Source organism: Pecten maximus, chromosome 11 (genome assembly GCF_902652985.1).
Source record: "Pecten maximus chromosome 11, xPecMax1.1, whole genome shotgun sequence".
In the NCBI taxonomy this organism is placed as follows: Eukaryota; Metazoa; Mollusca; class Bivalvia; order Pectinida; family Pectinidae; genus Pecten; species Pecten maximus.
In genome coordinates, this window is record NC_047025.1 from 15,993,210 (window position 1) to 16,016,978 (window position 23,769).

At 37.8% G+C, this 23,769-nt stretch overlaps 1 protein-coding gene across 1 annotated transcript in view; it reads left to right on the forward strand.

Moving 5' to 3' along the window:
- The first annotated feature begins 8,225 nt into the window (after nt 1–8,225).
- The window catches only part of LOC117337842, a 121,625-nt gene continuing 106,081 nt past the window's right edge, over nt 8,226–23,769 (forward strand). Inside the window, 3 exon segments of the mRNA XM_033898968.1 lie at nt 8,226–8,579; nt 21,790–21,880; nt 22,102–22,605. Of these exon segments, the coding sequence (XP_033754859.1) occupies nt 21,878–21,880; nt 22,102–22,605 (507 nt within the window). The 5' untranslated portion in view covers nt 8,226–8,579; nt 21,790–21,877.

Sequence of the window (23,769 nt, forward strand, 5' to 3'; positions counted from 1 at the left end):
AATCATTCAAATTATGCGACGAGCATCGATAATATGTTGTCGAAGACATTAAAACATGCACGTGTCTAACCAGGAGACATTTAATCATGCACGTGTCAAACCAGGAGACATTAACACATGCACGTGTCTAACCAGGAGACATTTAAACATGCACGTGTCTAACCAGGAGACATTTAATCATGCACGTGTCAAACCAGGAGACATTGAAACTCGCACGTGTCTAACCAGGATACATTTAATCATGGGCGTGGCTAACCAGGAGACATGTAATTATGCAAGTGTCTTACCAGATACTCAAACATATACATGAATCTTCAAAACATCACTTGTGAAGTGTTCCCAATAACGATTGTTCAAATCTAATGTTAATGTTTTCCATTGGGGCATATAAAGGTCCAATTCCAATAGTTTGCGTGCTAGATTTTATTTATCATTTCATGAATAAATCTATTAATAGTATAAAGTCATAAACTGTTGTGAACTCTATATTCCAAGCTTCATATAAAAAAATAATTAGTTCGTAAACAGGAAACAGACTGCATTGTATAAGTACATCGGTTAGGTACCACACACATAGTACCGCGTGCCCAGACCTCTGACATACGGGTCCCTGTCACGAGGGACCGCTAATTAGCATATACCTTATTCTTACACGAACAACACTTGTACATGCACGTGAATGATGGGAGAGGGGGAAAGTGGTGGGCAAGGCAGGTGTGTTTACCCAGATGGGCCAAATGAGTCTTTCTGTAGCTTCATTCAATTAGACCTATATGCAGGCCTCTTGAAATTTCATTGAAAACATGCATTACATGTTTCACGATTTTGATTGAAGGAAACTATCACTTAAACGGTGTTTGGTTTTTCGCCGAGCGCCTCTTTAAATTATTTTCCAAAACTGAGTCAAAGACTGCATGTTGGTCTCCTTCAGCACTGTAGACTACGGTAGTTACTCTACAAACTCGACACTTACCTGACGGGAAATAGCACTGTGGGTTACATCAAATGAAACTGGGAAAGAAAGAATGGGTGTACGGGAAAGGAAATCTTGAACCTGTTTATACATAATTGTAAACACCCTGAAAAACCTTTGTATGATATTGGTGTTTTCGTTATTTCTGATCATTTCGCGCTGTACAAGACTAATGAATCTTTCCAATTTACAGAGTAAGTATAAGGCTCCCCAGGTGTACAGTAAGTTATTCCCATGACGTACCCTTTACTGCCTATTTCGAGGCCATAACTTTTACGACGTTTAAGTTCCATCCCCCTCCTCGTTACTGATCTATGTTAAAGGATGTGTGCAAAAAATGAAACTTGTAAATTTCACTGCAGCGTACCATCTCGTATAATAGGGTTATATTGTCAATATGTATAACAGACATTTCTGTTTCGCTATTGAAGTTTCAGGCTCGTCAGTGCAAGTAATGCTGAAGAATAAAAACATATTTTATCAAAATTGAACAGGAAATTAAATTTAAACCAACCATTCATATTTCGGGCACATTTTTCTGCATGCAACAGTTATATGCCATTATAGACAAAGGAGCCATATACCTGCCCCCTGAACCCCTAATGGGCACTACAGACATCAACTCCCCTTACACCAGACGTTAGGTCACGTGATTATTTAAGGGAGGTACCCTTTTGCTTTTTCAGTTTTCATATTTTTCTAACCGCAATATGGAGGCTGACAATGATACGTGTTAACTTTAACATTGTTTGTTTACGGTTGAGTTGTGAGGAGATACATCGCTGTCAACATTTTGGCATTTGTGTGGGGTTACGTCCCTGGAGTATGGCCATGTACCAAAGTTTTCAGACCATCCATTCTTTAATCTTAACACAATGAAACACGGGTTTTTGTTTGTGAGGAGAGAACCTGTTAGAAACTAGGTTTTGCTGGATATTTCCATGTGAAGGACCTCCAGTGTGTGAAACATTCTATATACTTATTCTTTGTTGTTGGTTCTGCAGGACGATTAAAAGGATCCATCGATTGGCAGCGCCGAAACTGCCAACATGATTATCACAGACAAAAAGGACAACATCGTTTCCAGCCAAAGTACGAAATCAACAACGTCAACGGTAAGCCGCTTCACAGTTTTATAACACTACAACTTCACTGAGTGATTATTTCAAATGCTATGATATATACCTGTACATCACAAACTCTGATGCCTAGAAAATCCCGTTAACACGAAGCATTTCACTGGTACCGGGTTCCCTTTACCTTGATAAACTCTGATATCTCAAATATAAATACTGACTTCATCGGCATAAATACTTGTTTACAAGATCGCTATCCGAAAGATTTCTTTTTTTGAATGAGTATAGTCAAAGTTTAATTTATTTAACAGCTTACGTTCGGTCGTAATTATTTCCTTACAAAAAAGCTGACCGTAAAATTTCTACGCGCATGTTTATGTTTAAAATAAAACCTCATACATTTGTAAATTACATACACTAAATACATTAATATTAATCCTGATGAGGATGACAATATCCCTCTGAAAAGCTATGTTTAAGGACTGGTGACCGGATTCTTCTGTAAACTGCGAAACAAACAATTCAAATATAAACATACAATCATGTTTCTACGTCGCCATCCGCCGTACGCCGTCCTAAACTTCTCCCATTTTGAACTTCAGCTCATAATTTCTGAAACGATCCTGAGATTGTCCCGATATTTTCGGGTTGGTCTGAATTCTGAAATGGCTGCTATCTCTATCTTGAAAAACATATTTCTAACGTCTTCTCAAGTTCCACCTGAGTGATTGGGCTCAAACTTGGCTGAAAGGGCCGGAGATAGTCCTGAAAATATGTTGTTATTCTTCGGGTCGGTTCGAAATCCTAGATGGCCACCAATGCCCACCATTAAAAAGAAAAAGAAAAAAACCACCTTCTTCTCCAGTTCCACCAGCAGGATTAGCTAAAACCTGACCAAGCGATGTTAACTTCTTGGTCGATTTGAAAACCAAGATGGCCGCTATGAGCGCCACAATGAAAATCACATTTTAAAATCTTCTCCAGTTCCACCAGTTTGATTTTGTTAAAACTTGCCGGGAATTATCCTGATTTTCGAAATAGGTTCAAAGTTCACCCGGTATCCCAATTGTTCTCACCACGATACTGCTAGTGAGTATGTGTACTACACTGGTACTAAGGCTTTTATTGTCAGATGGCCGTTGAGGCCCACGAGCCTCATTAGTAATGAATTACAGTCAAACCTGCTCTAACGACCCCCTGTATATAACGACTGCCTGTCTATAACGACCGATTTTCTACCTCCCCTTGGGCGGTCGTTATAGACAGGTTTGACTGTACCTGACAATACATAAAACTTTCATTTTGAAATGAAAACAATATATTTTCTAATAAATCTGGTAACCTATATACTATAAATGTATTTAAATACAACATATTTCCAGCTAATGATAGTATATAGCTCAAACGTGAAACAACTACTTTTTCGTTTTGTGGAAATTGTTTTCTGTCGGATACGGAACAAGAATTTTGAACTTTCGGTAAAATATCAATAAAAACAATTTGATTATTCTTCAGGTTTTCGAAGACACATAAGACTTTCACATAACTTTTCCCTGTAGATTATTGGAATAAAAGATTATCAAGTTTGTTATAAAAGAAGTATTTGATTCACACAAGTCCAGTATTCCATAATATCTACAGACGAATAAGTGGCTTCAGTTTCTATGAAGCAAATAAATGAAACTTCTGACGTCACTTTGTTTATGGAGTTGTTGCCCTTCGTTGATACACTCGCCGTTCAATAAAGGTTGAGTAGTAATGTCAACAATTTGTAATGGTTCTGCACGTGACGTTAAATAAATACGTTAGGTTTTATGAATATTTCTTTACGACGACAAAGTGCGTTTCTTTGTAGAGATAATGCGCCCCCTGGCGGTTTGGGAGGAGCAGTAGATTACCGAAGCACGTGCCTCGTCCTCCACTCCTGCCGATGTAAATACCCATCTTCACGTTATAATTTAAACGAGAGTTTTCAGCTGCTGGATTAAATGTGCCGTAACTAATTAATGTATGTATCTAATTATACTTAGGTATATAGATCTGTAATTAGTACTAAACCCACAGACTACATTAACCACAGGAGGTAGACTAAAGGAGATATAACTGCTTGTGGATATTGGAACGAAAACAACAACAAGGTCAACAACCACAATGCAGTGAGTGCAAAGGGAGATCATAAATTTCTCTCATACCTGTCCAGTTACTAAAATCATGTCATCAAAAGACAAATATTTTATAAAAATTACATATTGGAAACACTTCTATCAATATCTAGATAAGAGACACACTTCTAGTAAAATCTAGATAAGAGACAAATTTCTATAAAAATCTAGATAAGAGATCCACTTGTATAAATAATTACCTAGATAAGAGATACACTTCTGCATATGATATCTAGATATGAGACACACTTCTATAGATAAATATCTAGATAAGAGACACACTTGTATCAATATATACCTAGATGAGAGAAACACTTCTAAAATATCTAGATAAGAGACACACTTCTATAGATAGATATCTAGATCAGAGACACACTTCTACAGATAAATATCTAGATAAGAGACACACTTCTATAGATAAATATATAGATAAAAGACACTTCAATAGATAGATATCTAGATAAGAGACACACTTTTATAGATAAATATCTAGATAAAAGACACTTCAATAGATAAATATCTAGATAAGAGACACACTTCTATATATAAATATCTAGATAAGAGACACACTTCTATAGATAAACATCTAGATAAGAGACACACTTCAATAGATAAATATCTAGATAAGAGACACACTTCTATATATAAATATCTAGATAAAAGACACACTTCTATGTATATACTATCTAGATAAGAGAAACACTTCTATAGATAGATATCTAGATATGAGACACACTTCTATAGATAAATATCTAGATATGAGACACACTTCTATATATCAATATCTAGATAAGAGACACACTTCTATAGATAAATATCTAGATAAGAGACACACTTCTATAGAGAAATATTTAGATAAGAGACACACTTCTATAGATAGATATCTAGATAAGAGACACACTTCTATGTATAAATATCTAGATATGAGACACACTTCTATAGATAAATATCTAGATATGAGACACACTTCTATGTATATACTATCTAGATAAGAGACACACTTCTATAGATAAATATCTAGATATGAGACACACTTCTATAGATAAATATCTAGATATGAGACACACTTCTATGTATATACTATCTAGATAAGAGACACACTTCTATAGATAAATATCTAGATAAGAGACACACTTCTATAGATAAATATCTAGATAAGAGACACACTTCTATAGATAAATATCTAGATATGAGACACACTTCTATGTATATAATATCTAGATAAGAGACACACTTCTATGTATAAATATCTAGATAAGAGACACACTTCTATAGATAAATATCTAGATATGAGACACACTTATATGTATAAATATCTAGATAAGAGACACACTTCTATATATAAATATCTAGATAAGAGACACACTTCTATAGATAAATATCTAGATAAGAGACACACTTCTATATATAAACATCTAGATAAGAGACACACTTCTATAGATAGATATCTAGATAAGAGACACACTTCTGTATATAAATATCTAGATAAGAGACACACTTCTATATATAAATATCTAGATAAGAGACACACTTCTATATATAAATATCTAGATAAGAGACACACTTCTATAGATAGATATCTAGATAAGAGACACAATTCTATATATAAATATCTAGATAAGAGACACACTTCTATAGATAGATATCTAGATAAGAGACACACTTCTGTTAAAAAAGAGATATGAGACGTACGTCTATAAACAGCAAGATAACAGGCACTTACACGTCCGTAAATATCTTGAAAAGAGACATATTTTTTCTTAAATTTACACACTTAAGTCCATAAAAACAGATGAGAGAGACATAGAGAGAGGTAATTTCATAAAATTTAAAACTTGGTACATTGAATTTATCAACCCTTTAGGCATTAATAAAAATATTCCAACTATTCTGATTTAAGTTGAGAATGCATTTCTCTGGTATATCCCCAAGTTATCAGTTAAAGTTAGAAATGTGCCGAGAATACTTTTCCAAAATCCGTTTCAATGTTAATCTGAGTGTTCGTCGCTGTCTTATCTCGTAATTCTGTATTTAGAAGTTAAAGTGGGATGACAAGTTATCATGAGCAAAAAATAGCAGCCAATACTCAAACACCGATAGGCAGTCTAAAATCATATTTCTTTGTATCTCCTGCTGGGCCCACTTCCGGATTCATTTTCACGGAGTAGATAATACCCATATACACAGATAAAGGTGACGTAACCCCGTGCAAACGTACGTGAGACCCCATAAACAATTATTCATGAATGAGAGTGCAGAAATACTAAAGAAAAAAAAGGATGGCGGGACAGCTGGATTTTTTCATCCGGGTCTCACAGCTCAGAGGTCGACACCCACCAATCAACAACCCAGAAACATTTGATAAATATTGCCATTAATTTTTCTTCGCGTCTTTCAGTTTGTTTGAAAGGGAGAAAGAAGTCATCTTTATCGCGTTAACTCACGCATGAAATACTCTCCCTCACAAGTCACAGTCGCCCGCCTCAGTGGGCAGTTTATATTGAGCACGTTTGCGTTTTAGTTCTGATTCACAGTTTCCGGAAATTGTCATGTTCTTATTCTTCCTAGTTTGCTATCAGGGGCGTATAGCGTCCATAAGAAAAAAAACCCGGGCTTACACATAAAAATTCCTACCGTGTGTGTTGGGCCAATATTTCAAGTAACCATCGAATTAAATATGAGTAATGATCATAACAGCCAATTCTCGTATCAGATAACCAAATTAGTAACGATGTACAATGTACCTTAATTGATGTAAACCTAGTCGTTATTGAATATCAAACACATCATACTTTGTCTATGACTAGCCAATCAATTCTATGTTTCCGATTTTGTTGACAAGTGTATATCAAAATGAAGACAAAAATAATAATAACATATACTGTGTGTTTGTTCAAGTTTTCGTCACAGCAACCAAAAATTGAAAGCTTTTACTATTAAGTCGCCGTCTACCGATTGGGCAAACCTCGGACAGCTTGTTAAACGCCACATCAACTCCGAGTCACCACGGTTACACGCAAATTACATTGACATCGAATTGTCAAAAAAAGAATCGATTGTCTTAAGTCTAGATCAGTCTTCTTAAGAATAAAAAGTTATAAAATAACTGTCTCTGCATACCTTTACAAATTCCATTAAGCACTTTTCCGCTCCAAAACCCCTCGCATGGGCTTACACATTTGCATTGGTCTAGCTACGTCCCTGGCTATTAATACGTGTTGTAGAAAAATGAAAATATCTGGAAACAGAGATTTACTTCATAATTAAATCTTAAACTATCAAATTGTATTAATTGGCAACCTTATCCGACATAAAAGGTGTAGAGTTTAGTTTCACTTTCCGTATATTTTGTACAGTCAAGTTGGGTGGCGGGACAGTACCATCTGATCGCATTTACAGGTCAGTACCAAAAACAACCAGCTCACTTCGTATCATCCCGGTAATAAATGCCTACTTGTGATATGTTAATTATGCATCAAACTCTGTGCGATACAAGTCAGTAATAAACCCCCTCCCTAGCGGTACAGGGCTCACAATACTCACTAATTAGTGCTAGCCTGTCTGTTCCCCCCGTTACCCCTAAATCGCTGCTACCCTCCCAGTGTCAGAAACTCTGCCAAACGTTTAGACTTGCAGAGTCTTATAGCACCGAACAAACTTGCCCGGAAAGTCTGTTTTATTCCTAGGACGGAACATTTTCACAATTTTACAAGTTAACTTAGAGCTGTCAGTCGTGGGGTCGGGATGTATGTTCAGAACTACTGACACGCGAATGCGCGAGAGGAAAAGATGGGGCATATCAGCTGATACGTGATCATAACGCCAGACTGATGGTATATACCTTGTATCTTCAATGGAGTGCGCTTATCTTGGTGGTGGCATTCCGTTCCGAGTTCGCGCCGGGAGTCGCTATCCCAGCCAGCTTCAATAGCGATTATACAAGAAATCCGCGCCAGAGTGAACATTTTGAAAGTTATTCAAGTCGACTTTACGCCAAAAAAACTTATCAATTTTTGTGTATTTGAATGTGATGGTAAGTGTGTAGTGAAGGCACGTGCCTGTATCGGGAGCCTCACTCGCCAGTCTGAGACCTGAGTACACAGAGTTAGGGTGTGTTATACTGGTGCCGTGCCATAACGAAGCTCGCGTGTTTGTCTCTTTACTGTATATCTACGTGTAAATCTCGTGCATCTGACCCACACGTGCTGACAAACTGCCGGGAGGGGGACGGAGAACGGAGGGAACCATTAGTAGTGGACAGGAACATGTGACAGAAACGTTTGTTAACTGGGCCCCTCCGTCCCATCCCCGAAGAGGACTTTATCACATAACATGACCCGTCGCTATTCCCGGGACCTCGGCAGTTCGGTGAGTAGCCCCACCCCTTGCGCCCCACCCTTACACACCCAACCATAGCTCAGAGCATGATATATAGGTTAATGCGTTGTATTACTGAGTTCTTCTATCAGGGACCTTTATATTCCTCGGTGTACATATTTTGTTCCACATGGAATAAAATTATAGTGTTCAAACAGCAAGCAATATTCTAATACGTCGTTTGTTTGACGAGATAAAACCGAACTGACCATACAACCATGAGACTTACGGGGCAGTCTGAACGAGAGATTGCTGGATCTCGTCACCGCCAAGTCCTAGAACAGCCTAAACAAGTGAAGTCACTATTTAACTAGGTATCAATAACCCCGTGCGTGATGTCCTAATGATCAAAACATCTCATATTGTCTCTCTGAATTTGCTAGCTTGCCAAAAATGACGCATCAAACGTTGAGAGGGACATTCCATACTCGTTCATCACTCGACTGCGAAAACGAGATTTTGTAATCCAATCGATCGCGAAAACGAAATTTTATAATCAAACCGACGCGAAAACGAGATTTTGTAATCCAATCGACCGCGAAAACGAAATTTTGTAATCAAACCGACGCGAAAACGAAATTTTGTAATCCAGTCGACCGCGAAAACTGTATAAACTCGATGAAGTCGTACGGAGGGGTCGTTGATAAGCTGACAGTAGTTATTGGCACGGAGGACGAGGGATGTATGGCATTAATTACCCTCGTTCTTTATGTACATTAATACTTGTATTCATAGTAATGAAATACCCAGTTTATGGAAAACAGAAAGAAAAAACAGACAGTATTAACTCCCCTTCGTATCGATAAAAAATCAAATGTATCGGATGTCAAAGAAATCTCAGACATGCCCAGGGACTGTCTGGGATGACGGTGAGGGGTCAGTACGCTCGTAACGAGGGCTGGGGATGGTCAACATGTTACTAATGAGATGGTAGGGGTGTATACTCTCTCTACTAACCCCGTGTGATATACCTAATCATTGTCAGCTGTGTCGTCCCACGATATAGTTAGCCTCTAGTACTCAGATTGGTATGATTTATGTTCTATACCTCTAGATAGAATAGGCTGGTTTAAAATTAGAAAAAAAAGAACATGGACGTCTCCCAAATTTATCTTGAGAAAAATGTAATATCGACAAAGTTCAGTATTGAATTAGCCAAACAGTAAAATGACTGTTGACCACTATGGACAGTGAATTTGTTCCAACCCTAACAACAATTAACGTGCAGAAAAAAACCCCGTAAGTGATAGATATTAAACAAGTTTACGTTTGTTTAGATTATCCTTTGTGTCGATGGCTAAATGAAAACATTGATACCTATTAGCGGATAGCCTAAAAATCTTATACACAATTACGTAAAACATGTACACGTAAAAAGCAGTCGGTAAAAAATGTTCACGAAAGGGAAAAAAATAACAAAAAATCGGCATAATAGCTTGTTCATTAACTGAAGCAAAATTATGATAGCCCGTTTTATTAGAGTTCATTATTCTTCAATTAGACTTAATAAGTTACAGAAAATAGAATTATATTTATAGAAATTATCATTTTATGCATACAGAAGTCTTAATAGATGTTTATTAGTACATATATATAAATATATTCCGCGCGCACATTATACCTGTTCGTCGCGGTTCTGCGCAGTAAATCTAAACTTCTAACGACAAGAACAAGTGCTTCGCCGACAACAGGGTGGTGCCAGTTTTAATACTGTGTAACTCTTCTGTGAACGGAGTCGAGAAAAAGTACAAAGTAATCAAATTGGACATGCATTTTAAGAGATTTTGATCGTCTCGACAGACGCCTTTCTTAGGTTCATGTACTGATTGTACGACAGGTAGTGTTTGATTTACGATGTACTTATACATAGCATATTTTAACAATCTTAACTTCTTAAATGTTTATAGATATCAATTCCTTTACCAATCCTATAAAACATTTACAATTTATATACAACTAATAAATATTTAGTATCTAGCTATATAAATATTCAATATTCAACTATATAAATATTTAGTACTTCACTAGGTCTATAAATATTAAGTATTTTACTATATAAATATTAAGTATTTAACTATATGAATATTAAGTATTTAACTATATGAATATTAAGTATTTAACTATATGAATATTAAGTATTTAACAATATGAATATTAAGTATTTAACTATATGAATACTAAATATTTAACTATATGAATACTAAGTATTTAACTATATGAATACTAAGTATTTAACTATATGAATATTAAGTATTAAGCTAATTGCATACACTTGTAAAAGATCCTTTAATGTGTGATACATTAAAATAATTCCAGTGTTTAAGTACAGTACAATAAGTACAGGAAGTATATAAAGTAATTCACTTGTTCAACATAACTTTTAGGATACTTTGATAAAACAAATCAGGAGTAAGTCAGTATTTTACTTAGTATACAAGTTTTTCATACCAAATAGCATATATAAACAGCATTCCATTAGATAACTAAAAATGTAAGGGATTCCGCAAAATTAATAGATATCTCGCATCACGAGGTTATATAAGAAGTAACATATACGACGTAGAGTGGCCTATGAGATTGAGCATTTCACAGCATTAAAGTTAGTAAATAATTTCAGTAAATACATGAATTAAACAATTACACTATAATTTTATAGCGAATTGGTCAGTGATATCGGTTAAATTGGACGTTTACAAGTTTCAGGGAATAAATCGATATCTATGATAGATAACATGTTAATGTATATATATCCGGCTCGTGACCAGTTTCATCTTAGTATTCTTTAGCCTATAACATGTCCATAGATAAGCTTTACAGCATTTAAAGGAAGGTTTTTTTCAAAAACTAAGATTTCCCCTCAAATCCAATAATCAAATTCTTTCCTATGTAAAATTTTATTTTAAAGAATTTTCGTTTAGTAAAGTTGATGGAGCCAGGGCTTGGAATAACGTCTGTTCATTTGACATTAACATGATGATTAACAGGAATTATTTCAAAACGAAACAAAATTACATTAGCTAGTACTTCTGCAATCGTCAGATCGTAATGTATCCCCGACCACAGTAGTTTAATAGACTGTACACGTAGCCGTGCTTCACGGAAGTGTTTATTTGAAGATTCCGGGAGTTTCCTAATTCTATTCACAATATATCTGATATAAAACCGTCTGGTTCGGTAATATGTTTACTGTCTGTTAAGATCTTTGTACTAGAAGCACCCTAAACAACCCTCATTGGCGGTCATATCGACTGGGCAAAATATAAACAAGGTTTGGCCTGGTCATTTTGTTTTTGTTGGGTTGTGTATCTTATCTCTGCTACAATTATACTAACCGGTTCTCCGTGGGGGTACTAAAGTACATAGTTATAACACGGAGTGTTCGCACCTGGGACCAATCTGTTGGCGTATCTTGTCGAGTCTCCAGTCTGTCGTTAGCCGACAACTTACACATGGTCAAGTCTGACTATCAACCAACCTGATATTCACGTCAATCACCTCAGAACAACATTATTTATTTGTTCTTTATCGTTTTTCATGACCTGCTATGTAGTTGTTATAATTCTATTGAAATATGCGTAAATAGTGAAAATATTTCTGGCATCGCTTGACAGAAAACAATGGATCCAGACCGCGCCAAACTAGCCATAGAAATGGAGTTTTATTGTACAGAAAAACTTATAGAGAGAGAATATTATGTTATTAGTAACAGAAACAGGATTTAGAAATCTGACTCATGTTTTTACTTCGAAATCGAAAGCCGCAATATCCGGCTATCATCAACCGATTTGCATATAGTGTATACAAGTAAGGTTCGATTTGGGCTCGTTATTGACTCACTGGGTCGCTATTAATGGAAACACACTTCTATATACTTAACTAGACAATTTCTGTGTTGAATCAGAGCTGAATCAAAGATGTTTCGTAGTTATTCGTGATCACCCAATCACTCCCATAGTGTAATAGTACCACAATGTTCTCAGAGGTGTAATAGTACCACAATGTTCTCAGAGGTGTAATAGTACCACAATGTTCTCAGAGGGGTAATAGTACCACAATGTTCTCAGAGGTGTAATAGTACCACAATGTTCTCAGAGGTGAGCGGCATGACTTCCTCATTAGTGGTGGAACTTTTCATTACTTATTACTGAACCAACCTGTATCGTACTTCAGACAGAACCGTAAACGACATTACAAATATTGTTTTATGAATAATTTTGTAAAGATAGACTTGCTAAGACTGACTTTGACACTATAGCTAGGACTGACTTTGACACTATAGCTAGGACTGACTTTGACACTATAGCTAGGACTGACTTTGACACTATAGCTAAGACTGACTTTGACACTATAGCTAGGACTGACATTGACACTATAGCTAGGACTGACATTGACACTACTAGCTAGAACTGGCTTTGACACTATAGCTAGGACTGACTTTGACACTATAGCTAGGACTGACTTTGACACTACTAGCTAGGACTGACTTTGACACTACTAGCTAGGACTGACTTTGACACTATAGCTAGGACTGACTTTGACACTACTAGCTAGGACTGACTTTGACACTTTAGCTAGGACTGACTTTGACACTATAGCTAGGACTGACTTTGACACTACTAGCTAGGACTGACTTTGACACTATATCTAGGACTGACTTTGACACTACTGGCTAGGACTGACTTTGACACTATAGCTAGGACTGACTTTGACACTACTAGCTAGGACTGACTTTGACACTATAGCTAGGACTGACTTTGACACTACTAGCTAGGACTGACTTTGACACTATAGCTAGGACTGACTTTGACACTACTAGCTAGATCTGACTTTGACACTACTAGCTAGGACTGACTTTGACACTACTAGCTAGGACTGACTTTGACACTACTAGCTAGGACTGACTTAGACACGACTGGCTAGGACTGACTTTGACACTATAGCTAGGACTGACTTTGACACTACTAGCTAGGACTGACTTTGACTCTACTAGCTAGGACTGACTTTGACACTATAGCTAGGACTGACTTTGACACTATAGCTAGGACTGACTTTGACTCTACTAGCTAGGACTGACTTTGACACTATAGCTAGGACTGACTTTGACACTATAGCTAGGACTGACTTTGACACTATAGCTAGGAATGACTTTGACACTATAGCTAGGACTGACTTTGACACTATAGCTAGGACTGACTTTGACACTACTAGCTAGGACTGACTTTGACACTATAGGTAGGACTGACTTTGACACTATAGCTAGGACTGACTTTGACACTATAGCTAGGACTGACTTTGACACTATAGCTAGGACTGACTTTGACACTATAGCTAGGACTGACTTTGACACTACTAGCTAGGACTGACTTTGACACTATAGCTAGGACTGACTTTGACACTACTAGCTAGGACTGACTTTGACACTACTAGCTAGGACTGACTTTGACACTACTAGCTAGGACTGACTTTGACACTACTAGCTAGGACTGACTTTGACACTATAGCTAGGACTGACTTTGACACTATAGCTAGGACTGACTTTGACACTACTAGCTAGGACTGACTTTGACACTACTAGCTAGATCTGACTTTGACACTATAGCTAGGACTGACTTTGACACTACTAGCTAGGACTGACTTTGACACTACTAACTAGGACTGACTTTGACACTATAGCTAGGACTGACTTTGACACTATAGCTAGGACTGACTTTGACACTATAGCTAGGACTGACTTTGACACTATAGCTAGGACTGACTTTGACACTATAGCTAGGACTGACTTTGACACTATAGCTAGGACTGACTTTGACACTATAGCTAGGACTGACTTTGACACTACTAGCTAGGACTGACTTTGACACTACTAGCTAGGACTGACTTTGACACTATAGCTAGGACTGACTTTGACACTACTAGCTAGGACTGACTTTGACACTATAGCTAGGACTGACGTTGACACTATAGCTAGGACGGACTTTGACACTATAGCTAGGACTGACTTTGACACTATAGCTAGGACTGACGTTGACACTATAGCTAGGACGGACTTTGACACTACTAGCTAGGACTGACTTTGACACTACTAGCTAGATCTGACTTTGACACTATAGCTAGGACTGACATTGACACTATAGCTAAGACTGACTTTGACACTATAGCTAGGACTGACATTGACACTATAGCTAGGACTGACTTTGACACTACTAGCTAGGACTAACTTTGACACTACTAGCTAGGACTGACCTTGACACTACTAGCTAATACTGACTTTGACACTACTAGCTAGAACTGACTTTGACACTATAGCTAGGACTGACTTTGACACTACTAGCTAGGACTGACTTTGACACTATAGCTAGGACTGACTTTGACACTACTAGCTAGAACTGACTTTGACACTATAGCTAGGACTGACTTTGACACTATAGCTAGGACTGACTTTGACACTATAGCTAGGACTGACTTTGACACTACTAGCTAGGACTGACTTTGACACTACTAGCTAGGACTGACTTTGACACTATAGCTAGGACTGACTTTGACACTACTAGCTAGGACTGACTTTGACACTAAAGCTAGGACTGACTTTGACACTATAGCTAGGACTGACTTTGACACTACTAGCTAGGACTGACTTTGACACTACTAGCTAGGACTGACTTTGACACTATAGCTAGGACTGACTTTGACACTATAGCTAGGACTGACTTTGACACTATAGCTAGGACTGACTTTGACACTATAGCTAGGACTGACTTTGACACTACTAGCTAGGACTGACTTTGACACTATAGCTAGGACTGACTTTGACACTATAGCTAGGACTGACTTTGACACGACTGGCTAGGACTGACTTTGACACTACTAGCTAGGACTGACTTTGACACTATAGCTAGGACTGACTTTGACACTATAGTTAGGACTGACGTTGACACTATAGCTAGGACTGACTTTGACACTATAGCTAGGACTGACTTTGACACTATAGCTAGGACTGACTTTGACACTATAGCTAGGACTGACTTTGACACTACTAGCTAGGACTGACTTTGACACTACTAGCTAGGACTGACTTTGACACTATAGCTAGGACTGACTATGACATCGATTCCATTTGGTCAAGATAATTCCTAGATGGAGATGGAGGATGAGGGCCTTCTGACCGAAAGGCGAAAGGATTGATTTGGAAAATATATCTGGAATGATTCAGGGCTAGCTCACAGGTACAGGTGTTACAGTCTGAGGGTATTTATATTGATATTAGAGTTTATAAAACAGATTGATATTAGAGTGTATAGGACAGATTTATATTAGAGTGTATAGGACAGATTTATATTAGAGTGTATAGGACAGATTTATATTAGAGTGTATAGGACAGATTTATATTGAAGTGTATAGGACAGATTTATATTAGAGTGTATAGGACAGATTTATATTTGAGTGTATAGAACAGATTTATATTAGAGTGTATAGGACAGATTTATATTAGAGTGTATAGGACAGATTTATATTAGAGTGTATAGAACAGATTTATATTAGAGTGTATAGGACAGATTTATATTAGAGTGTATAGGACAGATTTATATTAGAGTGTATAGAACAGATTTATATTAGAGTATATATAACAGATTTATATTAGAGTTTATAGGACAGATTTATATTAGAGTGTATAGGACAGATTTATATTAGAGTTTATAAGACAGATTTATATTAGAGTGTATAGGACAGATTTATATTAGAGTTTATAGGACAGATTTATATTAGAGTGTATAGGACAGATTTATATTAGAGTTTATAAGACAGATTTATATTAGAGTGTATAGGACAGATTTATATTAGAGTGTATAGGACAGATTTATATTAGAGTGTATAGGATAGATTTATATTAGAGTGTATAGGACAGATTGATATTAGAGTGTATAGAACAGATTTATATTAGAGTGTATAGGACAGATTTATATTAGAGTGTATAGGACAGATTTATATTAGAGTGTATAGGACAGATTTATATTAGAGTGTATAGGACAGATTTATATTAGGGTGTATAGAACAGATTTATATTAGTGTGTATAGAACATTTCCAGACAATTTAGAGGGCTAGATAAACATTCGGTAAAAGTGACACCGATCGGTGTTCATTATATATAATGATGGGTGTCCTTTTACCGTATATCATATCCAGAAATGTGCACAAGTTCCTAAAAACAAGTAATAGATTTTAAAATCCATGATATTTGTTTGTTCTGTACTTCCTGCCTTTTGACAAATCGGAGAGCAGTGTTACAAAGATATTGAATTGGTGACCTTTAGTCATTATTTTGTCAAATGTTGTAATTTGTATTTGTTTTGGGAAAGGGCGTTGATAAGTTGCAAAAACTTGTGCCCAATCCCTTTGTACGTTTTGACAATAAAATATGTTTGAATCAATTACCGTATATCAACCTAACCCCTTAAAACGTCTGAGAACGTCATACAAAGGAAATAATTAGGTTTATTTTTTAATTGAAATAAAGAAACAGGTTATATTCATGGAACATGGTCTACGTGTTCCTAGTGCTATGATGTCTAGACTATTGTTCGATGTTCGAGAAAAAACAAAATTGTGATTTTTGTGACACAAAGACACTCAAAATAATGTTATCTATCTATTCTTAGGGATGATTACAAAATTTGAGTAAGTCATCTTGTTCCGATAACAACAACCAGAATTATTTAAACTTGTTGACAAGGTCAAATAAATGACAAATGTGCGGTATACGCCAAATTCTCCTTTTCACAAATGACCGCTTGATTTTATCATTTCAGACGAATGAACTAAGGCTTACAATAAAGTTGACCTTAATATTGCACTTTTCCCAGTGCGGGTAATGAACGGTAGTTCTGTTCACTTTACTTTCCGGCAGACGACACGTTTTCTGTACATTTGGCACACAATCTACCACTAACAGATCGGGTATCAGACAACAAACTGTTATTTTTTTTTTACTCAATTAATGGTCCAATCTGGTCTATATACAGGAGTGTGGAAGTTCTGTGATATCATGGTTTTACAATATACTATCACGATTTCTAGACGACACGTGTTTCTAACCAATATTGCCAAATGATTGTGTGTGTATCTAAAGTTACCGGTATTACATAGACAAGTACCAATGCTAGCCACGGTTTCACTTACAATAACTAACTTTATAATTCTACATAGACAGATAGAAGAAAGGTTGTTACTGGATTTAAGGGAAAATATGGATTTTCTCTAAAATTCTGTGACACTCTCCCAACGACAAAAAAAACAAACTATTATACAGGAAGTATAAGGCAGGGACATGACTGGAAAGGTAACTGCAAGCGGTACGAACATTAACTTTTCGAATGACGTCACTCCGCTTATTGCAAGCTTCTATTGGTCAAAATAAGAATAATAACGTTGGAAACAATTGGCCCACGTGTTCTCTTGACAGACGCGGTAACAAACTACAACTGTTTCCCTTTTGTAATGCAAATATTAGATTACAAAATAAAACGGTACTGTGTAAACACGACTGTTTTATCTCGTACTCATCCGCCAGAGGGAGCTCATGGGGTCACGGGGTGCATGCAGTTTTAGTCAAAGGCTTGAAAAGAGGTACTTGAGGAAATCCCGATGGTTTGTAGTAAGTCTGTGGCAATGTAGTTATAGATAGACTTAGTAGTGGTAAACAATCAAGTCTCCAGCATACTGAACGATACATCTATCAGAAGTATGTTTCTTACTTACACAGTACCACAGAAATCACACGACTACATGAATCACATGACACAATACTACAGAAATCACACGACACAGTACTACAGAAATCACACGACACAGTACTACAGAAATCACACGACACAGCACTACAGACATCACACGACACAGAACTACATGAATCACATGACACAGTACTACAGACATCACACGACACAGTACTACATGAATCACATGACACAGTACTACAGACATCACACGACACAGTACCACAGAAATCACACGACACAGTACTACAGAAATCACACGACTACATGAATCACACGACACTGTACTACAGAAATCACACGACACAGTACTACAGAAATCACACGACACACTACTACAGAAATCACACGACACAGTACCACAGACATCACACGACTACATGAAACACACGACATAGTACCACAGAAATCACACGACACAATACTACAGAAATCACACGACACAGTACCACACAAATCACACGACACAGTACTACAGAAATCACACGACACAGAACTACAGAAATCACACGACACAGAACTACAGAAACACACGACACAATACTACAGAAATCACACGACACAGTACTACAGAAATCACACGACACAGTACTACAGACATCACACGACACAGTACTACAGACATCACACGACACAGTACCACAGAAATCACACGACACAATACTACAGAAATCACACGACACAGTACTACAGAAATCACACGACACAGTACTACAGAAATCACACGACACAGTACTACAGAAATCACACGACACAGTACCACAGACATCACACGACTACATGAATCAAACGACACAGTACTACAGAAATCACACGACACAGTACCACAGAAATCACACGACACAGTACTACAGAAATCACACGACACAGTACTACAGAAATCACACGACACAGTACTACAGAAATCACACGACACAGTACCACAGACATCACACGACTACATGAATCAAACGACACAGTACTACAGAAATCACACGACACAGTACCACAGAAATCACACGACACAGTACTACAGAAATCACACGACACAATACTACAGAAATCACACGACACAGTACTACAGAAATCACACGACACAGTACTACAGAAATCACACGACACAGTACTACAGAAATCACACGACACAATACTACAGAAATCACACGACACAGTACTACACAAATCACACGACTACATGAAACACACGACATAGTACCACAGAAATCACACGACACAATACTACAGAAATCACACGACACAGTACCACAGAAATCACACGACACAGTACTACAGAAATCACACGACACAGTACTACAGACATCACACGACACAGTACTACAGACATCACACGACACAGTACTACAGAAATCACACGACATAGTACCACAGAAATCACACAACACAGTACTACAGAAATCACACGACATAGTACTACAGAAATCACACGACATAGTACTACAGAAATCACACGACATAGTACCACAGAAATCACACAACACAATACTACAGAAATCACACGACATAGTACTACAGACATCACACGACACAGTACTACAGAAATCACATGACACAATACTACAGAAATCACACGACACAGTACTACAGACATCACACGACATAGTACTACAGAAATCACACGACATAGTACTACAGAAATCACTACGACATAGTACTACAGACATCACACGACACAGTACTACAGACATCACATGACACAGTACTACAGAAAATCACACTTACACAGTACCACACAAATCACACGACACAGTACCACAGACATCACACGACACAGTACTACAGAAATCACACGACACAGTACTACAGAAATCACACGACACAGTACTACAGAAATCACACGACACAGTACTACAGACATCACACGACACAGTACTACAGAAATCACACGACACAGTACTACAGAAATCACACGACACAGTACTACAGAAATCACACGACACAGTACTACAGACATCACACGACACAGTACTACAGAAATCACACGACACAGTACTACAGACATCACACGACACAGTACTACAGAAATCACACGACACAGTACTACAGACATCACACGACACAGTACCACAGAAATCACACGACATAGTACTACAGAAATCACACGACACAGTACTACAGAAATCACACGACACAGTACTACAGACATCACACGACATAGTACTACAGAAATCACATGACACAGAACTACAGAAATCACACGACACAGTACCACAGAAACCACACGACACAGTACTACAGAATCACACGACACAATACTACAGAAATCACACGACACAGTACTACATAAATCACACGACACAGTACTACAGAAATCACACGACACAGTACTACAGAAATCACACGACACAGTACTACAGACATCACACGACACAGTACTACAGAAATCACACGACACAGTACTACAGAAATCACACGACATAGTACTACAGAAATCACACGACACAGTACTACAGACATCACACGACACAGTACTACAGAAATCACACGACACAGTACTACAGCAATCACACGACACAGTACTACAGAAATCACACGACACAGTACTACAGACATCACACGACACAGTACTACAGAAATCACACGACACAGTACTACAGAAATCACACGACACAGTACTACAGAAATCACACGACACAGTACTACAGAAATCACATGACACAGTACTACAGAAATCACACGACACAGTACTACAGAAATCACACGACACAGTACAACACGTATACGAATCACCACCAGTCTACAAACACACACCATACTACAGAATCAACACAGTACTCATAATCACACAACAGACTACAGACACACACACTTACTACAGAATCACCAATCCGAATACAGACAATCTACAACTCCAGACCGTACTCAGAATCACACACACAGTACTACAGTCACATACAAGTTACAGATCAACGACTATAAAGAAACACACACATCTAAGACACTCATACTACAATCACCGACGTCGACAATACGACCTACATCACACGCATACCAGAATTCTCGCGCTACTACAAACGAACTACTAATACAAATTAAATACGTTACATCCTATATAGATACGCATTCAACCACAAAGAAGTTGCACGCCTGACACACGCCTTAACATAGTTCTCTCACCTAGATTTAGGCAAAACAACCAAAGAGCCATATGTTCCACCTTGGAATCTTACCAGTATTAGATTTTTGGTACCGTACATTCCCCGGAAATTACACGTCCTCGAATACAAATGACAGATTCTATTTCTAGTCGACGGGTTCTGCCGTCATATCCCTAGATGTCTCGCTTACGAGAGCAAATACTTTGGTTTTCTAAATCGTCTCTTAAACAATGTATGCTTCATATAATGTACTTTATTATGGAGAGAATGTTCCGACTCTTCTCGTTATTGGTACAATCTTTCTCTACCAATTATTACGGGATGTGTTTGTTTAGGTTACATCCAGGAGTACATCCGTCCACCGGAAATTGTCACCACAGTGCTGACTAATACGACGCCATCTAGATCCGGATCTCCAGTAGAATGGTAAACATCATATTGCATGGCGCTATTCCCGCGCCAGTTATTATATCAAAACACTTTTAAATTTTCTTAATCTAACCCTTGAACCAAACGAATCTTAATTAGAATGCGAAATAAAAACAAACAAACAAACAATCAAAAAGAAACAGTTGTTTAGCAATATTTCTGGATGGATGACGTCATTCGAGTGTTATTCATCAACATGTACTGTTTCTTTCATCTAGCGTCGTAGAAGTTACTCAGTTAGTTCTTCACGTCCCGGCATTCATGGTGTCTCTTCTTCTGGTAAGGCACGTCCAACTAGCCTTAGTCTTTCTACTTCCGGTTCTACTAACCGATCAGTTTCGACTAGTGGGCGTGTTAAAGGTTTCGGCGCTGGGCCATCTAGAACAGGGACTCCTCACTCTGGAGTAACCTTCAATACTACCAGTGCATTCAGAACTCCAAGTGGCGTGAATTCACTCAACACTGGGTACCAGTCCAGTACCGGATATAGTAGTGCCACACCACATTTCGGCAGTAAAGAGATAACAGGTGGTAGTTCCAGTTATGGTGGAGTCCGGGCCGGAACTGACGTAGCGTCTATGCTAGCTGTTCCACGGACCCGTACTAACAGTAGTGTCCATGTCCCCAGTATTGGCAGTGCCCGTGTTAGCTCAAGTGTTGGACCCAGAGCCCCAAGCGGGCGGTCATCTCAGATCGATAACACTAGAAAGTCTCCGGTTAGTGTAAGTATGCTTGACCGTTTGGAGTGAAAAATTCCAAATGTTCTTGCGCCTTCCACAAGCTTTCTTTGTCATGGTGCCATCAGCACGCCATTGACTCCTGTTTGGAATTTTGACCACTGAGTGAATGGAGTTTGATATTTTGTTTTCCTTTCCAAAGTTTCCACTCCCACAAGTTTACAGAGATGGGTTTCCTTACTTTCCCTTCCCTTACATCTTGTCTATATTCACCCATACAGAAGAGGATCACTTCATCTTTGATTGACTTACCCGTGTTGTTCTGTTTTTATTTTTCCGACACCTATTATACCCGCTGTTTTTCTCTTACCTGATGCTGAAAGCGTATTCCTTGTGTTACTTTGGTTACAGATGTGTTGACTGTCCCAAATGTACAAATGATATTTAGTTATACAGGTATATCCGTATTTAATTTTTAGCTCTTTTCCCTGTTGCCACCCGGCAAAAATTGTATTTGTTCTAAAATGTCACTATGCTTTGCGTACAAAGTGAACACAATATAATTTTATTATACATAAGCGACTCTTTATCACCGTTGAGGGGCCGCGGTGGCCGAGTGGTTAAGGTGTCCCGACACTTTATCACTAGCCCTTCACCTCTGGGTTGCGAGTTCGAAACCCACGTGGGGTCCGTAGGCCGGAGGTTTTTCTCCGGGTACTCTGGCTTTCCTCCACCTCCAAAGTTGTATTAATATGAGAGGTATAGACTGTGTCTCTGATATAGAAAAGTTGTATTGATACGAGATGTATATACTACAGAAAAGGTTGTAGATCTGACACAAAGAAGTTGCATTGCTAAATAAAATATTTTTTGGTGCAGTAAAATCATCCGTATAACTTCACACGATTTTAATGAGGAAGAGGCAGATTGTCTTCACTATGAAACCTTTTTATATCGGAAATCGCAGAAGAAACTCGTCGAAGCCACTTTGTTCTCCGATTAGACATATTTTACCCACATGAACATAGCAAGGTTAGAACAAGGCTTTAGTCTGTCCAGATTACTAATATAGATAATGCAAAAATGGATAATTTCATTTCCAACGGTGAGATAGGACTCTTTGATATATCTTGGTGTAATTTCACGCTGAGAGACCGTGTTGGTCCATTAGACTGAGCCGTCTGGTCGGAGTACACTACTGGTAACATA